Source organism: Biomphalaria glabrata, chromosome 3, assembly GCF_947242115.1.
Source record: "Biomphalaria glabrata chromosome 3, xgBioGlab47.1, whole genome shotgun sequence".
Lineage (NCBI taxonomy): Eukaryota > Metazoa > Mollusca > Gastropoda > Planorbidae > Biomphalaria > Biomphalaria glabrata.
In genome coordinates, this window is record NC_074713.1 from 35572545 (window position 1) to 35600208 (window position 27664).

Genomic DNA, 27664 nt, shown 5'->3' on the forward strand with positions numbered 1-27664 from the left:
GACAGATGGATAGCATACTGAATATAAAGAGGATAGCAAATAAATAACATTTAGTATTCAAAGATTATACCAGCCTGGTAGGTTGATGGTAAATGTGGATTGTATATGCCCGACAATGTGTTATTCTTACTTTGTGTAATCAGATTTTTAACCATTTGATAAACATTTGTGTCGATTGTTCAGAATGTCAAGGTTTCGCTTGCCATGTTTCGTGTTGGTTGTAGTGACGTCATCAATTGTAGTGACAAACAATGCCACTTTAGAAATAGCAGTCGGGCAGCAAGATGTCTTCATTGGTGAGTGCAAGCTTTAATTAGTTTAAAATTTCTACTTTATACATTCTGTTCTGGTCTCCCGATAGCTTAATTGACTTTATTGATTATTGGGGGGGGCGGAATAAATTCTCTAATTGGGTACTATATGACCAAGAAATGTTTTCACTATTCCTGTGCACTCTGCGCAACTAAAAAAGTATCGATTTTAGGTCAATTTGAAAGAAAGTTTTGGAACACAAAGAATTATGCTAATGAGGATAAAAGAATTTATTATTAAAGAAAAAAGAGAGAATTTCATGTTATGATTTGTTATCTATGAATAAACTCAAATTCGCTCTTTTTTTTTTTATTTCGTCGCGTCCCGACAACTAATTTCAGTAAAAAGCAATTAAAAAAAAAAACAATGACGTAATACCTAGGCCTACACATATTAATAATGTTTTAAGGTGGACTGGACAGTAGAACACGTACTTCCCAGTGACTTCCCACTATGCAACTCACGCCAATGACGTAACAATTGGTAAACTTTCTTAGTACTAGTCATTTAGTAAGAAGGACTATATTTTAAAAGGATAAATCTATTTCCTATCTCACATTCCAGGAACGACAACTCTTGTCTTGGCGTCTGCAAATGATATTCTCCAAAGGAGTCGGCGTTCGTCTGGTATTGCTGCTGGTTTCCCTTCAATCTTGTCCTTCACCTTCAAAGTAGGAGACAATGATGTCCGACTCAATTTGAAAAAAAATATCTTTATGGACCATTCGCCACCATTTTATGTGGTTCGTCAAGGGAAAATAGTGCGAGAAATCAACCAAGAGTTTTTAGTTAGTGGTCTGCTTATATTTTTTAGAATGACAAGCAAATGGTTTGACTCTGTGTATGTTTGAGTCTGTGTCTTGGTGTATAGAAAACATGATACACTAGGAAAGAGAGATTTAAGTAACTGGTTATCATAATCAAAGTATACTTAAGTAAAAATACATTGGGGGGACATAAATAATGGACTAGATCATATGCACGTTATTCCACAGAGTAACTATGCCTACTACCAAGATAAAGAATCTGGCGCAGCAGTGATGGTGAGCTTAGCTTTAGGTCATGGCGAGTATTTATTGGTAAGTCATTAGTTAGCCATTTGTCGTAAAGTATCTAGCAAGTGAAACGCAATCACAATTTCGTTGATATACTCGGCTTTTAATTTTGTAGCCTACTATTACTCTCTCTCCTGTAGATATTTTAGTTATAAAAAGAAGTTGATTTAGAGTGCTTCGTCCCTGACAGACATGTTAATAAATAAATAAATGGTTATTCTTATTTCCAGACAGGCAATTACTTCCATGCTGGGGAGGAGTACTCAATACGGCCTCTGATCGGAAACACAAGCCTAGGAGCTGATCACGTCATCTATAAACTTTTTGAAGAGACAAATCCAAAGGTCAATGCAGACATTAGTAAAGGTAAAATAAAATCGTATTGTACTGAGCCATTTAGCCCCCCCCCCTCGGACACACGTGAAATGTTCACAACCAAAGCGGTCAGTAAAGAAGATAGAGAGATGAGGGAATCACAGACTTTAGACCAAACGGTCATTCACACAACGAGACGAAAATTTTAGCAAAAAAAAAAAATGGAAATAGTCTTTGTATTTTTCTATTTTCTTTTTTTCTTTTATTTCAATTAGCCAGGTAATAATGTTTTGATCTCTGTTGAACTCCCTCATCACTTGTCATCATGCCAAACCCTGTCAAAAGCTTTTTTTAAGTCTATGAAGTTGTGTACAAGTTTCTTTTGGTGTTAAAGGCGTTTTTCATTAAACAGTCTGATGTTAAATATTTGTTCAACAGTGCTTTACCTACTCTGAAGTCTGCCTGTTCTTCGGAAAGGACTTCATCGGCTTTTCTATTGAATCTGTTGAGAATTATTTGTAACACTATCCTGTTCGGGTGTCTGATCAGATTTATTGTTCTATAGTTTTGACTTTGTATCAAGTTTCCTCTCTTGGGCAGTGGAATAATTAATGATTCAGTCCATTATTCATGTTATCAAAGCCTTATATCAAAATGCGAATAACTCAGTATTTCTGAACAACCAAATCGGAGAAAGTTTTAGGACATCCATAGGAGTGGGGCAAGCATTCTCTCTCCGGCTCTTTTGAACTTATTTCTGAAGAAACATTATGTTGGAAACTCTAAAAGGATTTACTCCTAGCTGGGCAGCCTATTTCCAATATCAGGTTTGCAGACGATATAGATTGGAGAAAATGCAGACCAGATACATATCTTACTTCAAAATTGGATGCGGCGGTTAGGGCAGTTGGCATGGAAATCAGTGCGGAAATGGAGCAAAATGTGGTGGAGATAGATAGTACGAGATGTTTCATTCTGTTGATGGCCAAACATTAGAAAAATTTGACTCATTTAAATATCTATTCCTGGGGTCAAAAATAACAAGAGATTAGAGCATCAATAAAGAATTTAAAAACCTATTTAAACGTGGTATCCGCTGCCATGAGCAAACTAAAAAATATGGAAGAGTAACATCAGCTTTCCAGTAAAAAAGCTATTCTTTCCAAGTGGTTTCTGTACTACTATATGGTTGTGAAAGTCGACACTGAACACTGAAGCTGACAGAAGAATCCAAGCCTTTGAGAGTAAATGCTACAGAAAAATGCTGGGTACCAGGAAAATACCAGAAAAAGAAGACAAACGAGTTTGTATTTTTAAAAGTCAACATTCTGGCTGACAAAAAGAAAGAACTCCTCAAAACTATGAAAAGACGAAAGCTAAGATGGTTTTGTTCGTATTGTATCACTATCAAAAGTCATTCTTCAAGGTACATTGGAGGGAGCACGAAGATAGGACGTCCAAAGACAAGCTGGCTGGTTAACATGAAAGATGGACCAGCCTTTCTCTTGATATCCTGCTAAGGACAGCTGCTGACAGGGAAAAATGGAAGGATTTGGTGACCGGAACTGACACAGCACCCCTACGACGAAAGTCAAGGGACAGATAATGATGATCCAGGTAAATATAATTGACCTAATTAACTTAAGCTGTCCAAAAGCATATATAAATACAAATGTTTAAGCAAAATATTGTTATAACCTTGCCATGCACACCGCCATCCAAGATACTGCAGAAGGTGCGCACTATTAGACACTAGACTAGGAAGAATAATGACATTAGAGAAGAAGAGAACGATTTCCGCCCAAGTCGAGAGCCGAAATGAAGATGCTGTGCTCAAGGCGGATGTTCTATGTGTTTGTCATGTCCTCTTGTAAATAAACATCTATGTCTCGTTGAGTTGCCTCCCTTAAGTTATTACAATTAATAGGGTTTGTTGCTGAATATAAAAATTATATATGTGTCAGACGCGAATAGCCAAATTTTCAGTAAAAGAAATTACAAAAGTCATTTCTCTATAGAAGAAGTTACGAAGGCTATATAAAATACAATCACAGACCTATATATACTACAATAAATATAGGTTTTTGAGTGCAAGTTACGATTTATTTAGGTAGGTGCTGTTTTACTATTACATACCAAGTATTAGAGTTTAGAAAAACCCAGGTTTGTTTCTTGTGCAACGCTATTAGCTAACACCTCATATCATCTCTCCATTTGTATATTTAGATCTATAATCTAATTCTAGTCTAGATCTATATATAAAAATCGAATAGATCTAGTAACAGTATAGATTCTATCTTGAGACTAGATTGCCGAGTCTAGCCTATGCTATGCCTTTAGTCAGTTTTTATTAGAAAAAAAGTCTAAATATTAATAAAGACTGAAGTTTTTTAATTATTAGATTATTAGATATAGACATAAGACAAAGATCTAATAATACTGTAATACGTTTACTATACTCTATACTTAATCTACTAAACTAGAGATCTATCTATAGATCTATCTATAATCTAGTCAATATAGATCTATACAATATTCATTATAATACTTCTACTTATAATGACTTATTTAATAAGTTAGTACTTAGACTTAGATCTATTATAGTTTATTAATAGATTTACTTTTCAATGCCTAGACCTAATAATAAAATTGCGAATGATGTCTATAATAACTGATTATTTTAATTTTTTTTATAGTAATAGGCCTACTAGATCTAGGTCTAGACTCTACTTAAATCTAGTCTAAAATAATGACTGTCTAAGACTCTAGATGATTGAGAAGTTCACATATAGGTGTTGTTAATAATACGGCATGTCGGCTGAAAGTATATAAAGTGCTTTTTTTTTGTAAAAATAAAAAATAGGTGCCGGTACTCAGTGATAGATTGCCTAACTTTCAACTAATAATAAATTAACAATTAACGTTGAATTACAAGAAAAGTAATCATTTTTCCCGACATTGAAAAAAAAGGTGCCGGTACCCCGTACCGGTGCGTACCGTCACAAAAATATATGTATATCTCAATCTGCTTTCATTTAATTTTTTTTGCGGGGTTATTGCTACTTAATACATTGATACCTGATCGATTTAAATAGGGCCTAAGTATACAAGGAGGATTTCGAGCATTGGATACATTTATTTTTTAAGTACAAAGTTTTATGGAAGAGGCAATATATTAGTTGTTGAAGTTTGTAACTTCTTAAATTCAAGCTAAAAATATCGAAGCCTACATTTTTACACTAATTTCTAAACAATTAGAAGAGATGGACTGACTCATAGTGTAGCTTGTGTACATCTGCAAAAACACAAACTCAGTTAGACTTTCAAAACTATTAAAAGAAAAACTTAGTGATTATTTTTACTGTATAATTCTATTATTATTCCTTTTTAGAATTAGGATATAAACAAAAATTTGCCATAGGACTTTATCTAACAGAAAAAAAAAATTAAACTTACGTCTATTTATGTGGTTATTTATAGTTACCTAGTAATATAAAATATATTGAACTAACACGTACATTCATTATAATGCAGCCATGCGATTTTTCGTTTATAAACATAGCATTATTAAGAACCAATATTTTACAAAGGCTGCTTGGAGAAATCAGGTATAGTATACCCATTAGGAGAAAAACGACCCCTTTACTCAAGAAAAATTTAAGAAACTAGAACAGACACAAAATAAACAGTGACATTCATAACAAAAGAATATTCAAAATTGATTAGAGTAACACCTTTTTAAGTAATCATTTTAAGTTTAAAATCACTACAATTTTTTTCAACAATTATTTTGTGTATGAAATTGTGTATCGGAAAATGCCGGGTACATGAAATAAGCTAGTCAACACAGATCTTGGGTAAAATACTCATCAAATAAAGTACTGTAAATGTGTAGTTTCACGCGCTAGTTTCAAGTCTTTTCTTTTTATAGCCTCTATCGGATTATATCCCAACTACCCGTATTTTTGTGCAGAATTGTTTTCTCTATCAGGTACACTTAAAATTATAGCATAATAATGTCAGTTTAATTTAAAAAGAGAACTGAAAAATACAAAGATATATAGGGAAAAAAGCGACTTCCGGGCCAATACTTTTTAATCAAAGAAACGAAACGGACTAGTCCAACAAACCCTATTGAAATATAAATATTCATATATAAGTTCGAATTCAAATAAATCCATAGGTTCAACCCGATAGACACCCTACGCAGATGGTCGCAGCACATAAAGGACATTAGTAGGCTATGTGGATATTGCTATATAAATAAAATTAAAATATTTAATATGTAATGAATATGAAACATGAATTACGATTGAAATAATCACTAGAATTATACAAAAATCTAATCCACATATCGTTTAGCTAGGATACTATGCTTTTACATTAAAATATTAAAATTTAGGTATAATTAAATATCAGATATAACACAAAACATCAGCTTGGCCCGAGTACCTTAATGACGGCCTCCAGTAACATCAATACTAGGACAAATTTAGCTAGGATACTATGCTTTTACATTAAAATATTAAAATTTAGGTATAATTAAATATCAGATATAACACAAAACATCAGCTTGGCCCGAGTACCTTAATGACGGCCTCCAGTAACATCAATACTAGGACAAATTTCAAAAGTGTAAAGAACTTCAATACTGGCAACATCAATTCTATTGTTAAGACGAATACCAATACAGACAGCAGCACCAGCTGATGGAGTGAGGCTAATGACTTCCTTAGTGACAGATCTCTTCGGAGACAACAAGCCGCCCATGCACCGAACGTCGGACGCAAAAGGATTTAAATCAAAGCATTTATGATTCTTTTCGTTGGCTGGAAGAAATCATTACGTTTCTAGCTACACAAGGTTTGAATGGGTCTCCGACATCTTTTGCTTGACGCAGTGCAGGGGGTTACAGAAAACGTAAAGCATGAAAGAAAAAGGAATAGGAGGAGCAGGCATTGAGAGATACCGTGCTGGGTTGGTGTGGTCTAGATTCATGTATCATCTTTTTATCTGCCCTCTTTCTCACATTTGTCTTTCAATTCTCAATTTACAGAAATGAAAAAAGATTCAAACACGAGCAGTTCATGGGAAAGTTCAGCCAACACTACTACTTCCAAATCTAACGCCGATATTGTTGAGGCAAAATACGATTTCATCTTGCCAGAGAGCTCAGTCCTCACTGAATTAAATTTAGACAGTCCTTTGGATATTTCTTCCTGGGGTGTCTCAGAAGAATACAGAAATGACAGCAGTTACAACAAAAGCACTAGTTTTTCAAACAAAGTAGATGGCTTACATGATAGAAAGGGAAGTGGCCAGGAAAGAGAGAAACGACAAGCCAATGTTTATGTCGTGGAGCTGTTAGTCGTTATCGACTATGGAGTTTATGAAGTGTAAGAGATTTAAAAACATTCTCTTTAAAAACATATTTTGTAGACCCGTTTATGTGTAGCATGCTTTAGCAGTTAATTTGACTCTTATATAGATTCGAATTATGTATTATATTGTAGGTCTATTATGTTTGAAGATGTTTATGAATACTTTTTATTAGTTCTACATGTTTGAAGATGTTTATGAATACTTTTTATTAGTTCTACATGTTTGAAGATGTTTATGAATACTTTTTATTAGTTCTACATGTTTGAAGATGTTTATGAATACTTTTTATTAGTTCTACATGTTTGAAGATGTTTATGAATACTTTTTATTAGTTCTACATGTTTGAAGATGTTTATGAATACTTTTTATTAGTTCTACATGTTTAAAGATGTTTATGAATACTTTTTATTAGTTCTACATGTTTGAAGATGTTTATGAATACTTTTTTATTAGTTCTACATGTTTGAAGATGTTTATGAATACTTTTTATTAGTTCTACATGTTTGAAGATGTTTATAAATACTTTTTATTAGTTCTACATGTTTGAAGATGTTTATGAATACTTTTTATTAGTTCTACATGTTTGAAGATGTTTATGAATACTGTTTATTAGTTCTACATGTTTGAAGATGTTTATGAATACTTTTTTATTAGTTCTACATGTTTGAAGATGTTTATGAATACTTTTTATTAGTTCTACATGTTTGAAGATGTTTATGAATACTTTTTATTAGTTCTACATGTTTGAAGATGTTTATGAATACTTTTTATAAGCTCTACATGTTTGAAGATGTTTATGAATACTTTTTATTAGTTCTACATGTTTGAAGATGTTTATGAATACTTTTTATTAGTTCTACATGTTTGAAGATGTTTATGAATACTTTTTATAAGCTCTACATGTTTGAAGATGTTTATGAATACTTTTTATTAGTTCTACATGTTTGAAGATGTTTATGAATACTTTTTATTAGTTCTACATGTTTGAAGATGTTTATGAATACTGTTTATTAGTTCTACATGTTTGAAGATGTTTATGAATAATTTTTATTAGTTCTACATGTTTGAAGATGTTTATGAATACTTTTTATAAGTTCTACATGTTTGAAGATGTTTATGAATACTTTTTATAAGTTCTACATGTTTGAAGATGTTTATGAATACTTTTTTATTAGTTCTACATGTTTGAAGATGTTATGAATACTTTTTATTAGTTCTACATGTTTGAAGATGTTTATGAATACTTTTTATTAGTTCTACATGTTTGAAGATGTTTATGAATACTTTTTATAAGCTCTACATGTTTGAAGATGTTTATGAATACTTTTTATTAGTTCTACATGTTTGAAGATGTTTATGAATACTTTTTATTAGTTCTACATGTTTGAAGATGTTTATGAATACTGTTTATTAGTTCTACATGTTTGAAGATGTTTATGAATACTGTTTATTAGTTCTACATGTTTGAAGATGTTTATGAATACTTTTTTTTATTAGTTCTACATGTTTGAAGATGTTTATGAATACTTTTTATTAGTTCTACATGTTTGAAGATGTTTATGAATACTTTTTATTAGTTCTACATGTTTGAAGATGTTTATGAATACTTTTTATAAGCTCTACATGTTTGAAGATGTTTATGAATACTTTTTTATTAGTTCTACATGTTTGAAGATGTTTATGAATACTTTTTATAAGCTCTACATGTTTGAAGATGTTTATGAATACTTTTTATTAGTTCTACATGTTTGAAGATGTTTATGAATACTTTTTATTAGTTCTACATGTTTGAAGATGTTTATGAATACTTTTTATTAGTTCTACATGTTTGAAGATGTTTATGAATACTTTTTATTAGTTCTACATGTTTGAAGATGTTTATGAATACTTTTTATAAGCTCTACATGTTTGAAGATGTTTATGAATACTTTTTATTAGTTCTACATGTTTGAAGATGTTTATGAATACCTTTTATTAGTTCTACATGTTTGAAGATGTTTATGAATACTTTTTATTAGTTCTACATGTTTGAAGATGTTTATGAATACTTTTTATTAGTTCTACATGTTTGAACCTGTTTGTTATACAAGCCGACTTTGTTATCTTGTTTAAAATTATTTTCTTTATATTTTTTTTAAATTTATGTCATTAGTGAAATATGCTGAAATCAAAATGTTTATTTGTTAGGCAACATAAAAAAAATTAGAATTTCGTAGTATAAAATTGACATTTCAAATTGGCCTCTAATTACGCGACTGTATAAGCTTACAACCTGTTTTTTTTTTTTTTTGTTTCTATCAGATGGTTGAATGGAGTGTCAGAACTTGATTATGACTTCAGACGCAGGGAAGCTCTACGCAGGATCAAACAGTTTTATTCCTTCGTCCTCAATGGGGTAACAGTTGTTTTTTTTTAGCCCTAAGTTGTTTAATCATAGAGTTCCCTCCTTTTCGTCTACAGCTAGTTTGATAGATCCAGTCTCTAATGAGGCATTTGTTTGTGTGTTTTATAAACACTTATGTCTAGCATGTGTGTTTGTGTCGTTGTTTATAGTCCTGACAAATGAAATGGTTAACAAAATTTTTTTTTGTTTTCATCGAATAACTGCCAACTCAAAAATATATTAGATCTGTACAAGTTTGCTATATGCTTCATAAAGTGACCTGATCGTATCGTTGTTTTTTTTTTTTGTTGATGTTTTTTTTTTAAATAACTGAAACAAATAACTTACTTCCTCTTTAACAATATTGCGTATTTGGAGGAAAAAAACAACGCTATTTTTAATTGAGATGCAGCAAGAGTAGACTATAAGGGACATAGCACAGACTTATATATATAATATTATATATATAAGTCTATGGGACCTAGCTTTGCTCCATCTACGAAAAGTGTTCAACAGGAAGTGTGTTCAAAGAGAATTTGCACTAAATACATGATCAAATTGGCCTCTGACAATGATTTCTTCTTTTAGATTGATTTACGTTACAACAGTGTTCAAAGAAACGCAGACTTTACTATTGATGTGACATGGGCAGGCATCGTTGTTTTTGACGTAAGTCTTTTTTTTTTTACATCTCGGATGGGAATTTATTACATTCTTTTTTTACTGCTAGCCTATAGATACACGCACGTAGCTGAATATAAATTAGTAACCAGAATATTTATTAAACATGTATTTGTTTTAGAAACCTGATCCCGAGTTTTGGAAAAATTCAACTTTTCGTCCACATACATCACGTGACACTGTAGAATCGTCAGCTGCACTTGAAGCGTTTCGGAATTGGGCGGCAAGCGAAGGGCTAAACTTGCCAGCTAGTGATCATGTTATGCTTTTTACAGGGTATGATATGTACGCAATCTAACTACTAGCAGCCTACAGAAAAATGTGGCCAACCGTGTTTAGATGTCTTCCTTTTATTAGCGGCCCCCGAAAGGGAAAAGACGCTATTAGTTTATGTGGAATGTCTGTCCGTCCGCCCCGTTTAAATATCATAATATTTTAGACCATTCAAAGTTCTAATGCAACGGCTACTTTTTTTCTTTTCTGAAAGCGAAAAATCTAATTTTTTAAATCTTTATGCAAGCAGTTTTTTCATAAAAAACACGCCACTTTTACAACTGTTCACTATTAATAGTAATAAACACGGGAGGCTCTTTAGAAGTGTTTACCATATTTTTACCATATTTATGCAAATGGTTTTAGATTTTTGTCAAAAAATAGTCTATATTACATTTGTATTGCTTGCTAAGTTTTGTAAGTTCTGTCATACTAACTACATTTAAAACAAAAAAAAAGTTTCCTTTTTTTTAAAGAGAAAAAATCTATTTAGTATGCATATAAGTTGGACATAATTTAAAACAAAAATTAATAATTAGTTGTTCATATTATCGCTTGAACTGCAGTGCGATACCATGAAAATAGTACACTTAACAAAAGGATTTTTTTTTAACGGAATTTATTTTTTCTTGAGGATTTGAATAAGAGATTGACCCTATACAAAACAATTAGATCAATTAGATATTCATTATAAGACATCAATTAGGCCAGGTTCACATCTAACTTCACATTCACTTTCACCTATCCTTTGGTCTGTCAACCTTCTTTCTCCATTCTTCTCTGTCATTAGTCTGTGATAGAATTTCATTATGATGCTCTTTCTGAGAATATTAAAACCTTTCTTTTTACCTGCCTAGGTGGACCACTTCGTGGGCCGATTTTGAGTTTGTGTTTCCACACAAACTGTCTTTGTAACCTTGTTTGTTTTTATTGTATCAGTAGAACAACGTGCAAGATAAGCGGAACTCGAAAAATAAAGAATTTGATCACATAAATGAAATATATAGGTTTCTCAGATGCTCGCCCAGTACAGATATCTATTAGGTTTTAAGACAATGGTTTAATTTTATTTCAACAGCATTTCAAAGCCTTAGTATTTGAAGGTATTTATTCAGTCAATTGCAAATTCCCTGCCAAGGAAATAAAATTGAGGCTATCAAAGTTGTAAAAATATAATTTAATGTTAAATAATGCGTACAGAAAGTGTGTAAGTTGAGTTTCAGTCATGTCTGTGTAGATTTAACGGAACAATAAGTTAATGTTAGGGACTGAGTTTTGGGTAGACCCCATAATGGCACTAAGGTCTGGTTAAGAGTGATATTAAATGACTTAAAACAATCAAATACATCAGGCAAAAAATAAACAATGAGAGAGTTCTGTCTGAAGAGAGTAGGAACAATATTACAAGAAATGGTAGTTGAAATCTCTGTAGCTGATTAATATTTACACATTGAAACCCTTAATCCTGGACCTTGCCATAATCATTAACTTACTTGGAAATACAAAACAAAACAGGAATAGAAAATTTTATAAGCGAATCAATTGCCCGAATCAGCCAGGAAAACCAACGACCTAGTAGAGTTGAGTCATTGATTAACGCATGACTAAATTGACACATAATGATCTTCTTTTTTTTTGAAGTAACGTCGTTGATATAAGAGATAACCAAATAACCAAATAACCAAATAACCAAATAAACTAAATGTTCGTTTTTTTCCCTTGTGTGTAAGAAAAGAATATGAAGTATAATGCACGCAACTGAACAGATGTCTTTAGTATTAGAGTTGTATTTTTTTCTCCTCTAACAGACACAACTTAACTTACGGAGGATCTGTGTCTAACGCAGGTAGATACACTTTTTGTATACATACTAAATTACTTTAGCTTTTCTGCCGTTTTCTCGAAACTCAACAACATTAAAAGTCAAAACGTTTTTATGCATCTCGAATCTTTCACAATTGAATTCTTACCTTTCACCTTCTTCATTAGCATTTTTTCACCTACGCTTTTTCTGACTGTGCGCTGTAGACGCCAATAGAGTGCATTCTGCAGCTTTTTCTGTCCCTTAGTCAGTTGGACACCGTTAGGACACCACACATGATCTGTCGACTATGTTTATCCATTTTTCTCTGTCTTTTGAATTAACTAGAATCTCTTTCAATGACCGCCCGTCCATTCTTTGATGTGGTCTTCCCATCGCTTTCTGTGTCTACCTCTTTCGACAACCTTGTGATATGGTCATAAAGTTTAAGATTGCGTTTTTTGACAGTGGTCACCATAAACCTTTATGACATTTTGATCTTGTTTCGAATTTCCTCAATTGTGATGCGGTCTTTGTATGTATCTTTCTATACTATCTCTATTCCATTGCTAGATATTCCTCTCTAGTTCAGCAGTTAGCCTCCAAGATTCTCAAACATACACGAATGTGGCGCATAAGTCAGATATTAATGTCGAGGGCTATGCCAGTTTTTTTTTCTCCAGATTGTTTTGAGCTTTGCAAGTGCTGCGATGGACTGGCCAGTAGTTCATGTTTATTTCTTTCTTCACAGCACTCTCCAAAACCCACAGGATCGCTAACAGGCGTTCCTCTTCGTGTTTTTTTTTTTTTTTTTTGGGAGGGGGGGGGGGAGGAGTTTGCTAAGGTTGAGAAACACTGCTATAAAATAAAAAGTTAGTTGCTTGACTCAGACTAATGTTTCATTATGAAGGTTGAATTCAAATGAAAGAATTATGTGAATAATGTGAACTATCTCGTGAGAATGTCACTAAGTAAAATATCTTCTAGTTTTACATTTGGCCTGTGGTCAGTAGTTTGGATATCACTGATCTAGAGAGTACAAGTACATGTATGTAAAAAAAAAGGTATAGGCCTATGTGTATATTATATGAAAACTTTGTGCATACTGTTTTACTTAGGCTTGGCTTATCTTGGTTCAGCGTGCAACTCTGAGTACTACTTTTCCATAGTGGAAGAATATTTTGAATTTCGGGATGTGGCTATAGCTGCCCATGAACTTGGCCATAGGTAAGATTTTCTAAATCTATATATTGTATTTAAAAAATTAGGGTATCTAAATTTAATTCAAATGAAATAAATCTAAAAATCGTACCATGAAATCATAGTGCAGTTAGCTAAAAGCTAAATGGTTATTGGATTATCACTACAGTGATGCAAACCCACTTATTATTTTAATATTTTTACAAAGCTGTTCTAAGAATGTTAATATTAATATTTAGTGCATTATTTATTTAGTGTTAACCCCAAATGTATGCGAGGAGAAGGATTTGATAAAATAAACATTTCTGTGAATTTAGAAATTATATTATTTACCAATTATATTGTATATAATTCTATTTTATTTACTAATTATATTAGGACCATATAAATTATATTATTTTTTCATTATTTAAATAATTTCAATATAATGTACAGTTGGTTTAGAAACTGTTATCTAACATAACCAGGATGAAGCCGTCAGTCACACTGCACTTTCATTGGTTCTTTCGTTAAAACAAAATACAATGATCTAAGTTCTAAGATTTTTCGTCTTCTACTAAATAAGGTTTATAAATGTTAAAAGTCTTGAACTAAAATAGAATCATATTTTGTTACAATTGCTGATAACAAATTGTTAAAGTATGTGATTCAAACAGGGTTATAACATTTAAACTTACATTTCTTTTCATAACATAACATAACCATAATAAACAAAAAAATATTTTTTTCTCAACATGTCAAAGCCAAATTATGCCTGTATTTAATCTTTTCTTCTTCGACCAATGCCAATAGAAGTGTTACTATTTAAAATAAAAACTATATAGAAACAATATCAAACAAATTTCAACAAAAAAAAGTGTCTACAACACGTGGTGTTCCCAAGCGGTCACCCATCTAAGTACTAACCACGCCCGACGTTGCTTGACTTCGGTGATCGGACGAGAACCGGTATTTTCAACGTGGTATGGCCGTAGACATACGTACATGTCTAATTTATGTTTAATAATATATGTAGCCTAAGCTGTAGGCCTACTGTGTGTGAAAGGAAATAATGAACACAATGTACTTTTCAGTCTTGGTGCCAGACATGATATGGATGGAAATACCTGCCTGTCATTTGATCGCTACATCATGACTTCAAGATTTCAATTCCCAACATTTCGAAAAGCCCAGAACCCCTGGTTGTTTTCTCCTTGTTCTATAGATTATTTTAAATCATTCATTGAAGCATTAAATAAGTAAGTTGACAAATACATGTATGATTTGTGTGTGAGCGGGGGCGGACGAATTTTAGTATAGAATTCACACAATTTGTATACGAATTTATTACTTATGTAAATAATATATACTAATTATTTATATTTCAACCTATTTTTAGATTATTTCGCCCCCCCCCTTTTCTAGTATTTTGGCCGATTTGGTAGGGTCGGGAGGGGGCGATGGCATCAATCCGCCCCCCCCCTGCATAAACTTTCGAATGTGGGGGGGGGGCGGTCCTATTTATTTGTAGAAATCACAGATTGCTAACAGAATCAATTAAATATCTATATGATTAAAACTTGTTATTGGTATTTTAACCGGTCTTTATATTATGCCGTTCACCTGTTGGTCGATTGGAAGTGGTGGAGCGAATACCTCTGCTGCCCTTCCCATCTAAACCCTTTGAGTGGGGAGAGGCGGTCCTACTTTTATGGAGAAATCATAGTATGTGAACAAAATTAGTCGAATATCTATATAATAAAAACAGGTGGACGTGCGATACATGCAATCCCCTTCCCCCCATCGGACAAACCAATACTTTTTCTTTTTGTATTATAGTAAGAAATTACAAAAATTTGTCACTAATATAATTTATATATGCTATAAAGTAAATTCTTATATCGAGTCGCCCAACCCCTATTCTTTAATGCAAAATGCAAACATTAGCAGAAATTATAAAAAGGAGGGAGGATTAATCGTTTATATTTTACCGCCCTTCCCCTTTCCAGACAGAGTTTGTGTAATTTCACATGTATTTATCATAACTATTTTAAGAAAGACTTTGCTTTGGAAAAGTTATAATTCAAACGAAATTTTTCAATATAAAAGTCGCGGTTGAGATGAGTTCAAAAGCCAGATGATCTTTTCCTAGTCGCCTTTTTCCAACCTTTACTCTATCTCATATTTTTCTAGTTAAATAAATTTAGGACTAAAACTCACAATTTATGCTTGAATTTTATTGAATATTATTTATCGAATATTTTTTTTTTCGGCGACGATCCTCAAAGCCTTAATCTAAATATGTGGGGTATCTTATCTTTTCAAAGAACAAATCGGTTTTATTTGTAATGTATTAAGAGACTATAAATTCATATTAGAATATTTTTCAACATTATTCAAAAGGCACTTTATAATAGAATAAATAATAAGCTGTAGATGTCAGGAGAATGCGTTACTGCAGTGAAAAATGCCAGAAAACGCTTTTAGCGTCGAGGCTTCACCCCGAACCTCACTGATGAATAATAAGCTGTAGATGTCAGGAGAATGCGTTTCTGCAGTGAAGAATGCAAGAAAACGCTTTTGGCGTCGAGGCTTCACCCCGAACCTCACTGATGAATAATAAGCTGTAGATGTCAAGAGAATGCGTTTCTGCAGTGAAGAATGCAAGAAAATACTTTTGGCGTCGGGGCTTCGCCCCGAACCCCATTGATAAATAATGAGCTGTAGATGTCAGGAGAATGCGTTTCTGCAGTGAAAAATGCAATAAAACGCTTTTGGGTGTCTGGGCTTCGCCCCGAACCCCACTGAGGAAGCTTACAGCGCTCTCCCAGACCCCCAAGCTTGCAAGAGAAAGGCCTCAACATGACTGGGTTTTTTTTCGCCGAAGATTGAGAAACAGTCTTATTTTATTCTCATATATCGATATATATATATATATATATATATATATATATATGCTGTACGCACGTTTATGCATAGGGTTAGGGTTTACTTGGCGTTAGGGTTAGGGTTTGGAAAATAATCGCCCCCCCCCACTCCAAAGTTCTGGATCCGCCAGTGCTTCTCTGTAAAGTGTGATGCGGATTTGTAGCCTATATGTCTAAAGACATAACAGGCTTTGATAAAACACAAGAACGAGGGCGTTGATACAGTTAACAGAACACTTTCATTTGTTATTTCATTACATGAACATGAACACTAGACGCAATTGTAGTTCAGTGTTCCTATAGAATCCAATGTAATAGTTTCACTGGGAGAACATCAATCGAACCTCAATTCTGTTATTATTTTCCCTTTTATAGTAGTAAAAATTTAGATTCCCCTGGATAATTGCTGAGCTATTTTAAATCGTTTTAACAAGCTCTAGTTAAGTCCTAACAACGCTTGCAGAGATAAGAGCAGTAGCGTAGCTAGGGTATTTGATGCTCTGTGCGGCAGTTCTTCATGGTGCCCTCCAAAAAAAAAAAGTTTTAAAACAGCAAAAGGTTTCTAATTTCGAAATATAGTGTAGTCATTTTAAAGTATTGCTATTTTGTAAAGAATCGATTTTACAAAAAAAAGATAATACAAATGAATCTCACGTGCTTTCTCGTCAGCTAACTATCGATAGTTTTATCGAAATCAGTTTGTTCCACCAGGTCTTGTTCAATCGACGAAATTGCCAAATTAGGGAGTCGTAAATTCGTCATCGTTGATTGTAAGTATTTCATCAAAGTAAGTTTGGAAAAGCTTCGCTTGCATGTAGCCACACTTAACTCAATGGTAAAAAACAAATATGCGAATCAAGGTGGTTATATTCGGGGATAAAGCTCAATAAATTTCTGTTTTGGAAGTTCGAAGACTTCTGGAGAAACCGCAACAATTACCTTAAGCCCCCCAGACAAAATTAGTTTTTGTCTATGTCGCTGGGAGAACCATCGAAATTAATTTCCATCTGAGGACTCAATAAAGGAGACTAAAATTCATATTTATCATGACGTTGTTATGACGAGGTTATTATTTCATGAACAATACGGTCCAAGGAAGGTATTTCCATCAGTAGCTTTCTTGTGTGTTGATAGAAAATCTATCATCTTTTTTCGCCTGGCAACTTTTATCTTGTGACCAATACATTTTTGAGCCTCTGCATAAAATTTTGATCCATATTTTAGATGTTAGAAAGTTTGTCCTCAGTTTGATGCCCCCCACCACTTGATGCTCCGTGCGGCCCGCACCACCCGCACATTGCTTGCTACGCCACTGGAAAGTAGTTACAGTTATAGATCACTCCTCCCATACTTGACGTAGTGACTTGTGACATTTACGGGAATTGACTGAGTTGGCAACACTGAGAACAACATTTCTATAAACCATCTGGGAATAATTATTTGCCGAATAGTGCTACGTTCCGATGTTGTTTTTTTTAAAAAGTACATTGCTTTCAAATTTGTTAATCGCGATCTAGGAATGACACCAACTGTCTAATAACCAAAGAATCCAGTACAGACAACAAGGAAATACAACCGTTTTTGAACTCTCTTCCAGGAGAGGTGTATGCGGGTGATGACTTCTGTCGAATTGGAGATGGCGCTGAGTCATATATTTGTAGGGTGAGTATATGTTTAGGGGTCAATAAAATTATGTTAAAGGGTTGTAACACAATTAAACGCATGTCGTCATGATTAGTATAGAGCTATCAAAGACAAGATTGAGCATAAGAAAATAAAACAAGCAAAATAAAAAAATTATTTTTTAAAAAAGCTTATCTAGGTGAAAGATGTCAACACTTACAATCCCTCAATAATGTAGAAGTTATTTCCCTTTTTCGATATCAAACAAAATAATTAATTACCAAATGCTCCTTTATCCCTAGTGCTATTCGGGGATTGGAATGGTTTGCCTGAGCCAGCCAGGAAAACCAGTGACTTGGCAGAATTTAAGTCATTGGTAAACATGCATGACTAAATGCATGACGCGTAGGACGTTATCATCTTCTGTTTTGAAGTAACGTTTGTATTATATAATATAAGATTACCAATAATTAATTTAATAACTAGTAGCTTTTAAAAATTGTTTCGTGTTTTGTTAGGTGCAATAAATAATTGTTTAAAGTTTCAACTCTATCCAAGAAAAACGAGTGTGGGAGAAATAAAGTTTACACAATTCTCTTTGTCATAGCTTCGTTCTAACTTGTGGAGACTATTTCAACCTGCCTTTCAATAACACGTTAGTTGATCTCTCTTTGACTTCTAGGATCAACATATCTCAGACTATAGCAGTATTTGTTTCGCTGGAGTTTATTGCTACAGTCCTGAACTCAAGCAGTGTTATCCTAAACTCCCACCCGATGGATTCTCTTGTGGCAATAAAAAGGTACATCCTAACCACTACATGTAGGCCTATATTCTCTTCATCAGTGCTACTAACACGGCTGCTTCCTTTTTATCTGACTGTTGGAGTTTAGTTAAAGTGACAAGATTTTAAATGTCCATGATTTTATGGTTAAGTCAAGATGTGAATTAATTTCTTTTTCTTTTGACGTTTATTCGAAATAAATATTGCTCCTATATATATATATATATATATCCGTATCTAATTTTTCGATATACCTTTCTCTACCCAATCAAAATGTTCAAATGTAACGCTCTTTCTCTCTCTCTCTCTCTCTCTGTTTTTTTTTTTTTTTCTTGGACATTAAGCACAATGAAAAGAGTTTTTCCTTGTGGGGGTAGGCAATGATCTCAAAGAACAGTTTTGTTATAAACACAAAATAAAAAGGATACAAAGACAGTTTGTGTGGAAACACAAACTCAAAATCGGCCCCCGAATTGGTCCACCCAGGCAGGTTAAAAGACAGGTTTCACTATTTTCAGAAATATTTTCAGAATGAAATTGTATCAAAGACAAATGACAGGGAATAATGGAGAAAGAAGGTTGACAGATCCTGTGTGGTGCCCCAACGGTTCAGCAGACCAACGGATAGGTGAAAGTGAATGCAAAGTTAGTTATGAACATGGCCAAACTGATGTCTTATAATGATTATCTAATTGTTTTGTAAAGGGTCAATCTCTTATTCAAAGCTTCAAGAAAGTAATTTTTTTAAATTTTTTTTTTGTTGACAAAAATCTAAAACCGTTTGCATAAACTAGTTAAAAATATGGCAAATAGCTATCTCCCTTACTAAATTGATTCCAGTGTTTGTTACTATTAATAGTAAATAGTTGTTAATATGGTGTACTTTTATGAAAAAAACTGCTTACATAATTGATTTTAAAAATTAGATTTTTCGCTTTCATAAATGAAAAAATAGCCGTTGCTTCGAACTTTAAATGAATTAAAATACTATGATTTCGGATTTTCAACATCTTTTCTAGTTTACGAGATCTAAACGGGACGGACGGGCGGACAGACCACACAAAACTAATAGGGTCTTTTCCCCACTAAAAAGGGATATTTGTGTATCAGTGTGTGCTTTAGGAAAAATATAGACTGCAAAAACGATTTTTTTTACTTTTTTTTTCTGTTTCAATAATTGAGTGGTGTTGGAATGGGACATGCCAACTATCAGATCATGCACCAGCTACGCAAGGTAAAGTATACTGAAGTCTTTTCCTTAGTTATAAGGCTATAGACATAATGCTTAACGTTAAAATTAGACTGCGAAACCATAGTAAAGCTTTAAGGAATAGTTTCACTTTAGATAAATTTTTGTTTTTAAAGATTAAGCGTTTGATCTTTAAATCACTCCTTTTCATTTTTAAAAATGTAAATGGTATTGCTGTAAATGGAAAGGGTAATTATGTGGCAGAAATTATAAAAAAGGAGCGAGGATTACCTCCCCTTTCCAGACGAAACCATGACGTTTTAAAACAGAACAGCCAAATATGGCGACAGAGTTTATGTAATTGCACATGAATGTATCCTAATTATTTTAAGAAAGACTTTGTTTTGAAAAATTTAGAATTCATAAGAAATTTTTCAGTATGAGAGTAACAATTGAAATGAGCTCTGAACCCAAATATTTTTTCCTAATCGCCTTTTTCCAACCTCTACTCAAGCTGATATTTTTCTGTTGTATTTGGGACTAAAACTCTAATTTATGCTTGAATCGTAAAAATGCAAACAAATTAGAGTAGAACCTAATTGGTCCTTTAATTTCTCCCACTTCCGAATTGTTTTTTGTTTAGAGCTTTGAATTATTGATCTGTAACAAAACGAAGTTACAAATAGGCCTATTGAACAAAATGAGCTGTTTGTTTTTTTTTTAATAATATTTTTCGAATATTTTTTTTTGGTGGCGATACTCAAAGCCTTAATCTAAATATGTTGGGTATCTTTATCTTTTCAATGAACAAATCGGTTGTATTTGCATTGTAGTAAGCTAGATAAATTCATATTAGAATATTTTTCAAGTTAAACATTATACAACGGTTCTTAAAAATTAGATATTTTTTAGCGTTTAACCATTGTTCTGTTGATGTCTTATGCTGACCAAAGCAGGCATACTACAAGAGGTCTTGTTTACATGAAGATAATATTACGATAAATACGCCTAATAAACATAGACTTACGCTACTTTTGCCTCGATTGTCAGTCGCACTTCAGGATCGGCCCTCGCCCCCATGTTTCTTTATTTTACTTAATTTGACCTGCCTTTTAGAATAAAATTTATAATGAGCTGTAGATATCAGGAGAATGCGTTTCTGCAATGAAGAATGCAAGAAAACGCTTGGCGTCGGGGCCACCACCATGATTTTTTTTTTGCCGAATGCTGAGAAACACGGATTATGTATATGCATAGGGTTAGGGTTTACTGGAGGTTAGGGTTTACTGGAGGTTAGGGTTTACTGAAGGTTAGGGTTTGGAAAAAATCGCCCCCCCCCCCCCCACCGCTAGTGCGGGAACTAAATAGAAAGTATTATATAGATAGTGTCACAACTTTCCTATTATATTTATAATAATAACTCGATAGAATCTACCTTAGGTCTCGATACGTCTAGGTGTCCCTGGTTCAGTTCTAGTTAACGAAATAAAACAATGGAACCACTAGATCAAACACATAAACTTTAATCAGCTTTACTGCATATCACACACGCTGGTCTCTCTCTCTCTCTGATCAACCTCTGACAACAAAACACACTTCCGGTCATTCGCGCAGAATGTAAAAATAGATTATACATACATACACACATTCATCCGTGACAGATAGATAGATAGATAGATAGATAGATAGATAGATAGATAGATAGATAGATAGATAGATAGAAGATAGATAGATAGATAGATAGATAGATAGATAGATAGATAGATAGATAGATATAATTGTTCTAAAATGTTTACAAGGAGACGACTGTCCTTTTGGGGACGACCCTGGTCTGATCGATGGAAAGACTTGCACTGAGTTAATGAGGACGTCGCGTTCATTTTGTTACAGAGCTTTGTTTAGAGCTCGCTGTTGTTTCTCCTGCTACAGTGTCCAACTTCAGTTTCCTGGTAAACTTTAGAATCTGTTCAATGTCTTGTTAATGTGACAAAGAAGGTTAATGCTGAAAGATTATATTTTTATTTTATTTATTTTTCTATTTGTTGTTCTCCCCTTGCCATCCTATTAGAAACTGCTTGTGTCCAGTCTTTGTTTGCTTTAAGCAAGAAACTGCTTGTGTCCAGTCTTGTTTGCTTTAAGCAAGAAACTGCTTGTGTCCAGTCTTGTTTGCTTTAAGCAAGAAACTGCTTGTGTCCAGTCTTGTTTGCTTTAAGCAAGAAACACATTGAAAAATACTTTTTTTTTAAGACAATACCTCATTTAAGCAAATTATTTTTTTCTCTTAAAAATTAATGAATGTTAGATTAAAAAACAATGGAACATGTTTCCCCGTCCTACCCCATAGATCTAGATTCTAGATGTGATATATATTACATTAACTTAAAAAATATATGATTATATAATATTTCAATATACTTTAAATTTACTTTATCGCATAATATTGGTACACTACGCCAGGTTTTTTTTTAATTATTATAGAATAACGAGCCGAACTGCGACGTAGCATACGCCGCCAGTTAGTGACGGGTGAACACTTCCTGAAAGACACATATGTCCAAATGGGGTGGGTTTTGGCGAACGACTTTGTACGCATGCCTGGAGAGCGAGGAAGGCGCGGGTGCGGGCGGGAGGGGGCGGCAGGAGAGTTAGAGAGTCGGCGTGCGTTCGTGGTGTTCCGCATGGTTGGGCGACGTAGAGATTATATATATTCAGAAGAAGATTACTTGTTCTCCCTCCCTCTTTTTTTCTGAGCCGCGCTCTCTGTCGCCGCGAATGTTACGTGGGGTCACTCTAGTCCGACTTGCAGAAATAAAAGAGAATCTTCCCATGACTTTTTCATCGAGGGTTTGAGAGTCGGCGTGCGTGCGTGTCCTGCATGGATGGGCGACGTAGAGAATCATATATACAGATTCCGAGGCCTTTTAATCTAGACTTAGAAAACTATGCGCAAAATTTCCTGAACATTTGGCCTAATTTATTAAACTCTTGAATCATTAATGCATTACCTTCGGAAATTCAAAACCGTTGGCTCTAGATTTAAATTATTTTAAGACTAGTAAGACTACTCAACCCAATTTTTTTTTTTTTTTTTTTTTTTTTTTTTTTTAAATTATAACGGGCAAACCTCTGACTCAAACTAGAGTTTTCCCCATGTAGCAAACGAGCTAAAAATTATTTTGCTCAGCGATGTACATCAACCATTAAATTTCTAGCAAAATCGTTAGAGCCATTTCTGAGATCAACGTTCAGGCTGGTTTCATGTAGGTTCCATTGTCCTTGAATTTCTGACTTGAATATATAAAAAATATGTAAAAAAAAACAACTTTTATTTGAGTGCACTAAAAAATGGAGAAAATAAACCATAGAATTGTATAAAATGAATAAAATTTGACATTGATTCTCATTTGTCTCCTACAAAGTCTATTTGTTATAATGCTCTCATATTGGTTAATGTATCTCAATTGTAGCCTACCTTTTTAGGCTGTGAATTTTGTTTAGATTAGAAAAGGAAGGACTTAATAAATATTTTCCATTGTTAAAAAATACCCACAGGTTGTGAATTTGGCGACATGCTTGACATTTGCCAAAAGGACCAGTGTACTTCCTATGACTTGGACTATGCCAGGGAGAATTGTTGTGAAACTTGTTCAGAACTTTTCTACACAAGATCTAGCATCACAAGGGAATTAACCACTATGTCAAGGGCTTGGGAGGAGAAACGCGGCACCTCCACACCTACCACAATGGATGTCACGTCCAGTCCGTTGTTCAATGTTAACAGATTGAAAGAAACTCATAGAAACGCGATCTCGTCTCCTCGGCCAAATTTAGCTAGTGAAGAAAATGAAAGTTCAGGTACACACACACACACACACAAATATATTTCTTAGTAGAAGCTTATTGATTTTTTTTTATTTTGCTTGTTTTTGGCTTGGGTTTCTAATGTCTAATATCTCCATGTGTGACGCGTTGTGCTCATCTCTGTGTTTTCTGGCTAGTAGCCACTACCTCGACAAAACTGAAGACATTTGCTGTAGTTCTTTAATAATTTTGCCTATAGAACATGTCCTAACAAATGTTTTTCTCAGCTTAATCAAAGTTGAGTTGTAATCTACAGATTTGGGTTGTTCTCTACAGATGAAAAATCCAAGAAATCCAGTAAAACGAATAGAAATACTTCAAGGCCTCGCTGGTTACAACGGTCAGACCAAAGAAACGGTGAGATTTAGTAACAATTATAATTAGGACAATCATTGTAAACAATTATTTTATTGTGATTAGTTAGAACGTCATCCAAATTTGTAAAGTCTAGACCAATAAGTTTGCTAAATTAACCAATTCAAGTATTTTTTATCGACAGAAAATATTAGAACAGGCTCTTGGCTGACAGAATATCACACAAAACGCTGTAACATTGCACGTGAAAGGAATGTGACCTTGTGTCTTGCTGAGACCAATATAACGAATGGTCTTGGTTGACTCCTTGTCCCCGAGCAAGGAATAGCCGTGTTCCATATAGATTAAATTATTTTTCCATCCAAAATTGACATATTTAAACTAGAAAAAATAATAATTAAATTTTTATTAAACAACAATACAAAATCTGATAACATGTTGACAAGGAAACGTGTCATCCAAACTATTGCGCCACTTGGACAGTCTTATAGAAAGATAGTCGACCTCCACACGCAGAACACTCCCTTATTTGAATGGACTTTTACAACAAAAAATGTCTCTGCAGAGAATCGACCTCCACACACACACTACACTACCGTATTTAAATGGACTTTTACAACAGAAATGTCTCTGCAGGATTGAGACCTATGCTGTATAATGTTAAACGTATGTAGAAACTTTTGATCAATAATTGTTCTGCTTCGATTTCTCTCTACAGAAAGGCTGAGTCAAGTCCTATCACTCTTGCGGCATAATTGGCCAGATGAGTCTTCTCTTCAATATCTACGTTTCTTATTGTACATTCTCTATCATACCAGAATCAAGAACGAACGGAATGATTACTTGGCACAGATCAGGACTTTGATACACAAGAGTTCTTCTAGCAATGAGAGACAGATCAACAGTAACTCTTCCAGAAAGGAAACTTCAGGCATTAATGGTTCAATCCTAAACAGTTCTCTCAAGTACTTGAAAGCTGTTAGGAGAACTGATGAGGATGATGGGGCAACAGAAAAAGAAAGAAATGATGACCTGACACATTTGAATGATGAGAGAAGCAAGGAGTACAGTGATGAAAGATAATTAAACGCGACTATATGATCGAAACCAATAAACAAGAAAAGTATGAAAAATACTTTTTAAAAAAAAAGATAGATTTAGACTAATAATAATAAATGTGTGCTATTAGAAATATTTTTACCAATTGTTATTGTTTAGCGCAATATCATGCTTTTAGATTTCTCAATTCGCTATGATCCTATCACTTGTCTGAACCAATTGAGAAAGGGGTGGGTGAGAAAGAAGGTAATATCTGTGTAATGGTTACGGTGATCGCTTTTTAAATGCATTTATAAAAAAGAAGTTGGAACGACCTAAATTCGAACTCGATGGCTCAGGTCTATTTAAGTTTCCTCAAGCCAAAATACTATAGCTACTGAGCCAGGGTAAGTGCTTATGAAAATAGAAGGTTTTATAAATATCTATTGTTAGTTTCAAACTTAAAAGCGGCCACCTATTTCTTTCTACATAGTTTATCTTAACTTAAGTATTACAGACGTTACTTCAAAATAGAAGACGATTACGTCCTACGCTTGTCCCTACGTCAATATAGTCATGCATGTTAATCAATGACTTAAACTCTTCCAAGTCTCTGGTTTTCCTGGCCGACTCTGACAACCTATTCCATGTTCAAATAGCTCTAGCGAAAAATGATTATCTTTGTGTCTATCTGAGTATTTTATTAGGCTTTATTTTTGTATTTGAAGATTATGGTTCAGTGTTTTATATATTATTTTTTTGTATAATTGCTACTTTACTCTTAAGTCTTCTATCCTGAAAGGTCTTTATTATTGATTTTTTTTTAAGGTGTTACTAGAATCAAATGTGAATATTCGTTTGTTATGAATCTCACTTCTTTATTTTGTGTCTGTTCTAGTTTTTATTGTTTTGAGGGGTCCCTAACAGAGGATGCATATTCTATTATTGGCCTTATCAAAGTTAAATAACGTTTTAGTTTTATGTGAGCAGGTCAGGCAGGCGCGAGTGGGAGAGAGAGAGAGAGGGCCTATTCCCTGCTGCTCAACATTAAAATTTACCTAACAGTAGGCAGATGTTAGCGCTACTGGGTGGGCTCAATCTGTGACACCTCAGTCTGCGACCAAGGGGCTAGAGTCACCTAAGTAACCAGACAACTAGACTAAACTAACTCAACTAAATGAAAACAAGATAACAAACCTTAGTTTACGATAAATAAAACAAAAAGAAACTTTATTTACATACAAAAATAAATCAATAATAAAAAATATAATATATACACTAACCACTATAAACTACCCTCTAAATCTACACCACTACAAACACTACCAAACTAACCAAACCAACTATCTGACACAAACTGATCAAAACAACTATCTAACTAAATCACTAAAACTACTACACTAGACCTAGATCTACAATAAACACACAATAAACTAGTCTAGATCTACAATATCCTACTATTACAACCAACCCATATCTAAAACAAGAACATCTTAGCCTTAGGCTCAGTACATTACTATTCACTAAGAACAGAACTGAGAAACAGACTATAAATATAACTAAGCCACTAATAAGGCAACACTACAGAAACAAAATAAAACTAGATTCCCTAGAATTAGAATAGATCTAACAACAGTAGTTATAAACAGCAGCTCAAAGCAGCAGTTAAAAGCAGTAACACAGCAGTTACACAGCAGTAATAATAGCCTGCAAAACATAAATGCAAAACTATATTATAAAATATTCTATTAGGACTGATGGACGCCGCCATCTTCCGTACAGCATGTTGCCAACTATTATGAAAAATAGTCCAGTAGAAAATAAAATAACTACTTTACACATAGTATAGATCTAGTAAAAAAATATAAAATATTTCTACACTTACAGGCCGTCCCAGGTACATGAATAAAAATATAATCAGACGACAGACCACAACTATCTTCAGCTGTCACACAGACAGATATGGTACTGACCACTGGTCAACTGTACACTGAACTGTTTTAAAACAGCATGGCATCACTTTTTATACACAAAAAGCGGAAGTAGAAATAATAAGTTTGGCACTAGCCTATAAAAATAAAATATATAAAAATATAGCTCTGGGAGCGCAAGCTCACATTTATGTTCTCAATTATTAATAGTTTTTTTTACATTAATTCTAATGCTTTGTTGATTTTTTTTTCAATAATTTCATCAATATTCCATGATAGTTTTTCAAACACTTAAGTATTTTTTTTTTTTAGTTTTTAGTCTGTGTAACTGGTTTACCTTGAATAAAAAAGTGGTATTTATTTGTTTTAATTTTTTTGCTACTCTAAATAATTGACATTTTTCTGGGTTGAAAGACATGCTCCTATTTGATTATCATTTCTGTAATTCTTAAAATTCTTTTTGTAAAATTACAGTATCTTGTGTTGTTTTTATTGTTCTATATATTATGATTTGTCAGGTAAAACAAATAATTTTGCAAAATGTCAGCTTGATCTGAGATTGGGTGTGAGAGAAATAATCAATTCATTTCACTACATAACGGGGGCGTACGTTTG

At 33.4% G+C, this 27664-nt stretch overlaps 1 protein-coding gene and 1 non-coding gene across 3 annotated transcripts; one reads left to right on the forward strand and one right to left on the reverse strand.

The window, feature by feature from the left end:
• LOC106073314 (A disintegrin and metalloproteinase with thrombospondin motifs 6-like) lies at window positions 1-26058 on the forward strand. Of its 2 annotated transcripts, XM_056025026.1 has the most exons (18): window positions 1-296; window positions 877-1100; window positions 1308-1391; window positions 1598-1733; window positions 6739-7078; window positions 9366-9459; window positions 10036-10116; window positions 10250-10404; window positions 12210-12247; window positions 13321-13429; window positions 14476-14640; window positions 17826-17970; window positions 18614-18733; window positions 19898-19949; window positions 21704-21853; window positions 23457-23759; window positions 24042-24122; window positions 24799-26057. In XM_056025026.1, exons 1-18 carry the CDS (start codon window positions 185-187, stop codon window positions 25161-25163), a joined length of 2754 nt encoding a protein of 917 aa, XP_055881001.1. In that variant the 5' UTR covers window positions 1-184; the 3' UTR covers window positions 25164-26057. The 2 variants fall into 2 exon arrangements, with proteins under 2 accessions (XP_055881001.1, XP_055881002.1); XM_056025027.1 differs by lacking the exon at window positions 21704-21853 and having other exon boundaries at window positions 24799-26058.
• Window positions 14260-14378, reverse strand: LOC129925518 (5S ribosomal RNA). Its single transcript, XR_008777283.1, has one exon. It is a non-coding gene; the product is annotated as a 5S ribosomal RNA (ribosomal RNA).
• Window positions 26059-27664: the final 1606 nt, after the last annotated feature.

Excerpts from the sequence above, each read along its gene's own strand:
- LOC106073314 (XM_056025026.1), top strand. The coding sequence starts at position 185 with ATGTCAAGGTTTCGCTTGCCATGTTTCGTGTTGGTTGTAGTGACGTCA. Across the intron at positions 297-876 it reads GCAGCAAGATGTCTTCATTG|GAACGACAACTCTTGTCTTG; the intron begins GTGAGTGCAAGC and ends CTCACATTCCAG. Across the intron at positions 10,117-10,249 it reads CAGGCATCGTTGTTTTTGAC|AAACCTGATCCCGAGTTTTG; the intron begins GTAAGTCTTTTT and ends TATTTGTTTTAG.